The sequence below is a fragment of the Zingiber officinale genome, chromosome 6A, assembly GCF_018446385.1.
Source record: "Zingiber officinale cultivar Zhangliang chromosome 6A, Zo_v1.1, whole genome shotgun sequence".
NCBI classification, from domain to species: Eukaryota; Viridiplantae; Streptophyta; class Magnoliopsida; order Zingiberales; family Zingiberaceae; genus Zingiber; species Zingiber officinale.
The window spans coordinates 4,333,344-4,341,801 of NC_055997.1; the positions used below are offsets into that span (position 1 = coordinate 4,333,344).

General features: G+C 38.6%; 1 protein-coding gene across 1 annotated transcript; it reads right to left on the bottom strand.

Moving 5' to 3' along the window:
• Positions 1-871: 871 nt before the first annotated feature.
• LOC121995639 (EIN3-binding F-box protein 1-like) lies at positions 872-4,389 on the bottom strand. The gene is made up of 2 exons (XM_042549380.1): positions 4,121-4,389; positions 872-3,566 (listed from the first exon to the last, which is right to left on the bottom strand). Exons 1-2 carry the CDS (start codon positions 4,143-4,145, stop codon positions 1,630-1,632), a joined length of 1,962 nt encoding a protein of 653 aa, XP_042405314.1. The 5' UTR covers positions 4,146-4,389; the 3' UTR covers positions 872-1,629.
• Between the last annotated feature and the right edge of the window lie 4,069 nt (positions 4,390-8,458).

Here is an 8,458-nt window from a genome sequence, read left to right on the forward strand (position 1 = left end):
AAAATATCTATTTCGGACTGGTAAAACTTATTCTTAGTCAAAGAATATCTATTTTTTCACTTTATTCAACAAGTTATTTCGGACTATGCATCATCCGTGTTTTGGTGGTAAACGGAGTTGCTCCAAGGGAAATATTGCTCAAGGAACTCTTCACTCTGTGGTTAGGGATGAGAAAAAAATTCCGTATATACTATCAAAATATGTTGAATTATTTTAATGGTATATTTAAAATTTTAATAAGATAATATATCATATTAAAATTTTCAACATTAGTATGAGATTTATAAAAATATATTTAATATATTGCACTTTTTTAAGACGAGTTGATATATCATGCTAAACCATCCCTATTCACGATCACCTTTTCATAATTCACAAGCACAGATATTTAAGTCTTCTCGGAATGATTCATAATTCACAAGCACAGATATTTAAGTCTTCTCGGAATGATTCAGTAGTTAGCACATAAAATATTATCATCATAAGATATGAAATTTGAATCTCGATAAATTTGAGATAAATATTTTTTTTATGTATTAATTACTATTTTAAAAATTAATAACCACCCGTAATTTATCGGAACGGACTGATGAGAACGCTTGGGACAAACATATTAACCTTTTGCCATCACAAACATAGACATTCAAATTTATTATTGATGCTAAAACATTCCATCCTAAAAGTAGCATATACGCATTAGGCAAAGCTGAATTAAAATTTATTAAAGAGCAGAAGGGTATAATCCTAATTAACCAATAAACCAAAGACGAAATGAAGATGATGTGTCATAGGAGATTAGGAGATACGCACCAATCACACCGGAGGCAAACAATAATTAGTTCAACAATACTAGCACAGAAAAATAAAGAGCTTCATACTAAAATATCAGTTTATTTTATCATAGAGAAGATTGCAAACGTTACAGTCCATGATCAACCTGGAAAAAAAAAGGATTTGGCGAAAAAACAACCAAACATGGTTGTCATGGCAATGCTTCAATAACATGCAGCCATAGCCAAATACCTTGAATCTCAGGCATCAAACAAACTGTGCAAAAGCAACCCAACAGGACCAACACTACAGAGGACAGACCCGAATTACAGAGCTGACATCGAGCACACACTGCAAACAACAAAGGACTCAACACACCTGAAACTCAGCACGAGTTCAACCTGCAGACTTTAACAACATGATAACTTGGCTAAAACACCAGAGAAGCAAACTATCAAAGCTTCCTTGGTAACACGAACCAGGATCACAGTTGAAACATCTAAGACCATGACATAACTAGGCTCGGAAGTAGAAAACTACAACCAAAACCGGGATTGAATATGGTAATTCCATAACCAAGGCCAAAAATCGAGGAAAGCAAGCCATTGGATCGGATGACTGCTTGCCGCCTCAAAACAGAGTTCCTTTCCAAGAACAACTGTAAAAATGAACTCAGCCATAGGTCCATGGAAATTGACCAAAAGGTGAAAGGCCAAGTCCGGAGGACATGAACCAAAAAACAAACTGAAAGATACTTATGTTTTTCCACACTTTTCTGGCGCTGAAGGTCATGAAAGAAGTCCAATGACTAGACTCCAAAGAAACTCCCTTGCACCATTTGTTTAGTGTTCTCTACTTCTAGGAAATGATATCGCACCACCATAGTTTTTGCTCAAGCACCGCAACTGCATCACTGGTGATCAAGCGGCACTGCTGAAGATTCAGGCCCACTACTGACTGCCCCATATTTGCCAAGAATGGCAGACATTTTGTGGTGATTGAGCAGCTTGCAAGAGAGAGAACACGCAAGCTAAGCTGCTTTGCAGATGCAAGAACTGCCACACCATAGTTACCTATCGAGCAACCTGATAAATCCAGATCATCAAGCACAGAACAACAGTTTGCAATGGCCATGAGGCTCCTGTCGGTGATCTTTGTACAACCATCAAGATTAAGCATCTTCAGAGTACTTCCATGTGCCCTTGCTAATATGGTGATCAATGCATCAGTAACATTAACACAACCTCTTAAATTTACTTCCACAAGACCCACTTTAGAATTCTCGATTAGTGGGATAAGCAAAGCATCAGTAACTCCAGCTTGACCACCCAAGTCTATTTTCTGTAACTGGGGGCAGATCTTCCCCACCATTTGTAGGCTAGCACTTGTTACATCTGGACAATCCTGAATTATCAAGGACTCAAGTGACATACATGATGGCAGTTGGGCAGGGGCATAAGGTAAATCTCTGATGCCCAAGCATCTCATTAGGGCAAGTGAGTTCAACTTTGGACAATTGGAAAGAACACTGAGGACACCCAAAAAAGTTACACGGTTACAGTTCTCAAGGTGAAAATTTTCAAGTGCCCTAGCTTTTTCAGCAAAAGCTCTCAAGCCAGCATCAGATAGGTAGCAAGATTTGCGAACAAAAAGCTGCTTCAATAATGGGGAACCTTTTGCAACAGCTTGCAAGCCTATATCAGTAAGCCCGCTACAACAGGTGATACTGATGGATCTCAACTTCTGCAACCCACAAGTATTACCCATAACCCAAAATCCCTTCTCCCCCACTTTCTTCAGGCTAACCAGAGACAGATCTATTAGATTCTTCCCATATTGGCCAATAACTGCAAGGGCTAAGTCAGAAATGTTCAAAGCTTGAAGTTTTATCCTTTCCAACGAAGGCGAGGGAGAAGAGACCAAGCTTGCAATTCCTTGGTCGCCAACTTCTGGGCAGTCTTTAATAGTAACATATTTCAATTTTGAACAGCAACGACCAACAAACTGAAGAGCTTTATTACTTATGTTTGAGGAGGCTTCAATAGTGAGAGTCATCAAGTTGGGGCACTTCAGAGCAACAGCTATCAAGCCCTTGTCTGAGATCTGAGGACAGTGACAAAGATCTAATTTTTCCAACAATGGGCATTCATTGGCAATCTCTTGTAGACCAGCATCAGTGACCAATGGTACCTTCCACATAGATAAGGCCCGAAGTGAAGGGCAAGCATGAGCAATTGCAGAGAGCCCAACATCAGAGACCTTAGTTGAGTCATTTCCTTGGATGAAAAGTTTGCCCAGTCCCCCACGGCTACAGGTTCCCAGTGCAATAGCAGAGAGTCTAATATCAGTAGCTTCCTCTGCTTCCAAGCGCCTAGTAAGAAAGCCATTGTTCTGAATTTCCTGGTCATTTACAGACGGATGCTCATTCAGATCTGGCAAGGGCTTGTTCACAGATTGGAGGCTAGGCTTCATCCTACCAATAAGTTGAGAAGAACAGATGCTGCTCAGTAGCATGAGCCAACGTTTAGAGACACAAGCAGAGTTGCTTCTTTCTTTATCTCCCGGCAACCGTCTGAGGATCTCAAAGAGGCACTCGTCAGGCAGAGTGTCAATTGACCGAGGTTGCTGTTTCCCCTCTGCAGCTTTCTCTCCAACACTGAGGATCAGCGGAGCAGTGACTCGGGACCTCTTGCTAGGAGGGCAGTAAACATCAACTGTACGAGCGAGAGACACAAGAAGACCCGCATCTACAAGATTTGAGAAGAAAGGGCCACCAGGATAGATATCATCACTGCCTGCAGAGACAACGAAGACAAAAGGATATATTCAGTCCAAGAAGCTGAGCATATTTATGTAATTAAACCTCTAAAATGAAAAGCTGATTACCATACAAACAACCATCCTCAACATAGCACTAAAAACAGACAAGATGCTATTGTCGGAATTGCAGGTTTCACTTTTTTTCTGAAGGTATTGGCGAAATACAAGAACTTATGTTCAATATCCTTAAAGGCATAGCACAAAAATCTAACCCCCGAAATAGCAACAACAACAACAACAACAACAAAATCTCAGAAGCAAAACCAATCAAAGATCCGTAACTATGAGCTGAGAAGTTTAAGTCAAACAAATCTTAGAGGTAAACAGCACAAAGTATCGACAGATCTGCCGCATCACCTCGATTTTAGCAGATTTTATAGCACAAAAAGTGGCTAACCATCGAAACAAACAACAGGAAGCTATCTCAACAAGGATCTCGGAAAACCCAGCAGATCCAGACCCAAATCGGCCAATTTGTCCAACAACACGGAAAGACAAGCTAATATTACAGGGATCGAAGAGGGATCACCTCCTCGTTTGACAAGAGCTGCCATGAGTGCGGACTAGGAGGAAGCAACCCCGAGGAGCCAAATCCGAGCACCAGCAGCGGAAACAGCAGCAAAATCCCGAGAGAAAGGCCGCCGACGAACGGGAAGCATGAGGAGAAACCGACCCTGACAGATCGAGCAACCCAAAAGGGCAAAAAAAAAAGAATTAGAAGCGAGAGGAAGAAGCGGAGAGGAAAGAGGGAAACGGATTTGGGGAAAGCGGAGCGTCCTGCGCACCTCACGAAATGCAATAAGAAAGTAGGGGAAAGATCTCAAATGAGATTCGGGGGATGAACGTGGACGGACCGAGTGGGTCAGCCATGACCAAGTTGGCTTCTAATTAGTAATTACGCGTTTCTGTCAATGTTTTTTTAAACTATAACCCATCGCATCAGCGGGCAGGGGTATCGATGATTAGTTGACAGCCCGGCCGGGTCAGAGTGAATATGGGACCGTATCCGAGGATGGACACCCTTTAGTATTGGGAGTCAGGATTTTTTGATCCACGTTTTTGGGATTTAAGTGATGTGTCATTTGAATTTATGATCGAATAGTAGACATGATCCTATCGTAATTAATTATAATTTTTATTTAATTTTTTTGTCTTCATCAAATTATAGTTTGGTTCTTAGCGGATGATCGGAGGATATCCTCGTTCGGTGGCCAGTAATATGATTACTTATCCACCCTCGACGATCTTGAGATATTAAAATTTTAGACTAGATGCATCTAATCTAAGGGGGTGTTTGGTTCTTTGTTAGGAATAGGAATCGGAATGAGAATCATTGTATTATGGAATGAGTATGAGCATGAATATCACTCTTAAAAGCAATGTTTGGTTAGTTGCATATTTTCTATCGGAATAAATCAAAATTTCCTTTTTTACCCTTAAAGAAAAATAAGAGAAAAAATTAGATATGAGAGAAAGATGAATGTAAGAGAAAAATATGATGAAAGAGAATGATGAGAGAGAGTGTGATGAGAAAAGATGAAGAGAGAGAAAATGTGATGTGAAAAAATGAAGAGAGAGAAAGTTTGATGAGAGAAAATGAGAAAAGAGAGTGTGATAGGAGAGAGCATGATGAGAGAAGATGAGAGAGAAAATATGATGTGAGAGAAAGTACGATGGGAGAGGATGAAGAGAGAGAAAATGTAATGAGAAAAAAATGAGAAGAGAGAGTGTGATGAGAGAGATTGAGGAGAGAGAAAGTATAGTGAGAGATAAAGTATGATGAGAGAGAAAGTGTGATGAAAAAAAAGAAAACATTGAGTGTGATGTGAGAGTGAGGAGAGAGAAAATATGATGAGAGAGAAAGTGTGTTGAGGAAAAAAAAAGAGGGAGTGTGACAAGAGAGATTGAGGAGAGAGAAAATGTGATGAGAACGAAAGTGTAATGAGAAAAAAAGAGAAAAGGGAGTGTGATGGGAGAGATTGAGGAGAGAGAAAGTATGATGAGAAAAAAAGAAGGAAGTGAGTATGATGGAAGAGATGAGGAGAGAGAAAGTATGATGAGAAAAAAAGAAGGAAGTGAGTATGATGGAAGAGATGAGGAGAGAGAAAGTATGATGAGAGAGAAAGTGTAATGAGAAAAAAGGAAAGAGAGTGTGATAGGAGAGAGAAAGTGTGTGATAAAATGATGAGAGAGAAAATATGATGAGAGAGAACAAGGAGAGAGAAGTGATATGAAAGAAAAAATAAATAAATATATTTTGATATTTGATATTAAGGGAGAAAATTTTAGTTTTAGCTCAAGGGTATTTTTGGAATAAGGGAATATTTTGATTGATGAAAATAGGGTAATGACTCATTGAAGGGGAGGTACATGAGAATGAGTTATTACCCAATTTCAAGGATTCATTCCCTTATTTGCATTCCTATTCCTATAATCCAAACATTAACAATGACAATCAATGATTTTCATTCCTATTCCCCACTCCTATTCCCCTAAACCAAACACCCCCTAAAATTTTAATATAGGATTAAAATTTAAATTAAATTAATTATGATCTATCCTGTTAATTTGTAAGCGTAGGACATTCGGCAATTTATCAAAGGGCGTACGTGGTATAATATATTTACCAAAAGGCGCATCATCGTTTTATATTTACCAAAAGACGCAGGTAAATGATGTGTAATACCTAATATACCCCTCCCGCCAATCTTCTCTGTTCAGCCGTCTTTTCCCAAGCATCCGAACCACTTTTTGACTTTGATTTTAAAAAAATAATTTCGATCGTTTTTCTACCTCCCTCCAAATCGTGCATGGCTCGGTGCTGTTCGTAACACTGCGAGTGCAGCTCCAATTCTATGGAGAAATCTTCCCTCTTGTGAAACCCTAGGTTAGTTACGTCGAGTCTTTCTCAAGCGGCGGCATCAAGCATTTCGGTGCTTAAAAATAGGACTATTCGGGAGGAACTAGGGAAGGATTCTAGGGTTTACGTGAATCATCTCGTCTCATAATGGCGCAAAGAAGTCGATCGGATGTATCATCATCCTCTCCACATCAATTAGTTGTAAAGGTATAAAGTTACAAACTCTGTGATTTTGAGAAGTTCAATGAGTATGATTAAAAATTTTTAATTTGTATAAACTATAGGGCTCAGTTGATGTTGGACAGAAACTGCATTGGAACAGTGTCCTAGGTCACTTTAAAAGTTTTTTCAAACATCCACGAAAAAAGGAATGCATCAAGGGTTTGTTATTTTACATGACCGACACATAACGCTGATAAAACAGTCACCCTTTAGTATTTTTTTGGACATACAAGATATGCAGCACATCTGTGAGATTTTGGTCAATATATTTCAAAATTGGGATTCAAGTAGTCAAACCTTTAGATTCTCAGGTACAATATATAATTTCGTATTTTAATCACAAAGTAGTTGTATGGTAAAATTAAATCTTTTGCTAAACGTGGGACTGATACGATATCACATCAGGGCTAACGTTGGGCCTGATACAATGCCATATCAGGGCCAACGTTGGGCCTGATACGATGTCATATCAGGTCCAATATGGGCCTGATACGATACAATAACAGACCTAACGTGTGCTTGATATGGCATCGTATCATATCCACGGTGTTCCTAATACTTTTTAATTTGTTCGTAGAAGTCAAATAATCATTTAACTTGGTCAGGGGTTCCGGTTGACTTCACAAGAAGAGACGTTTCATTGCTACTTGGTATTGCAGACCGAGGAGCTTCAATTTCGATGAATTCTACTAAAGCATCTGGTGACCTCTTTCTAACATACTTCTCAAGCAAAAAAGAAGCTACTAGATCAAGAATTGAGGAGTTGCTTAAATTTTATGGCAATCGCGTTGAAGGAGAAGATGATGTTTTATTATTTTGCAAATTCTATATTTTGTATATATATTTGTTTGTGTCTTATTTTCTTCTAGTACATATAAGGGTCCCTTTATGTCTCATAGATATAGTAGATGATTTTGAGAATCTTGCTAGATTCAACTCGGTTGAAGTCATCCATGAATTTATGGCTCAACAATTACCTAAGATTGGGGACATATTTTTTATCAACTGCGATAAAACATTCTAACACTAACCTCCCTTACCTAAAGGGGTTTGCTGGTCTTTTGACAGTAAGTTTATAATTTATGTGAAATTTATTAATATTTTGCGGACATTTATCAATAGTTAACACTTGTGATGGTGAATCAGGCATGATTTTTGGAGCATGTTCCAATCCAAAAACCATACAAAATAAAAGGAGCAAGAATAAATAAGTGGAGGAATATTCCTTCACATATTAGTAAGGTGAGGGAATTGTTTGATCAAGTCTCCTCTGAAGAGGTAAATTTTGAATACTTTGACTATAGTTTGGTTAAAAACTCTTGTTTTAACATGTGTTTTAATATTCTTACAGGTTGTCATAGACCTAATCCCTACCCAATATGAAAATTCATTGTTTGAGAACCTTGTTGGCTTTGATGACAGTCCACATGCAATGGAGACATCACAAATTGAAGTCACTGAAGGAAGCCAAATTAATAAGGGGTGTTGTAATTGCATTATTCAAGCTAACAGAATTAAAGAGCTAACAAGAGAGAACATGCAATTGAATGAGAGGGTGAAAGAATTACTTAAAATAGTTGAAAATAAAGACATGAAATCTCAATATAGCGAGCCTGTAGACGATCCTCAATTTGAACCTGTAGGTGTTACAACAAGAAGGAGGAGAGGACGTGACAGAAGTTGCTATGATTACAGGGATACTCCAATTGATAGCCCATTGTGGCTCAAAACTTTACCTAAAAGGCAGCGTAGAAATATACATATAAGTGAGCCTGCGGAGAAAGT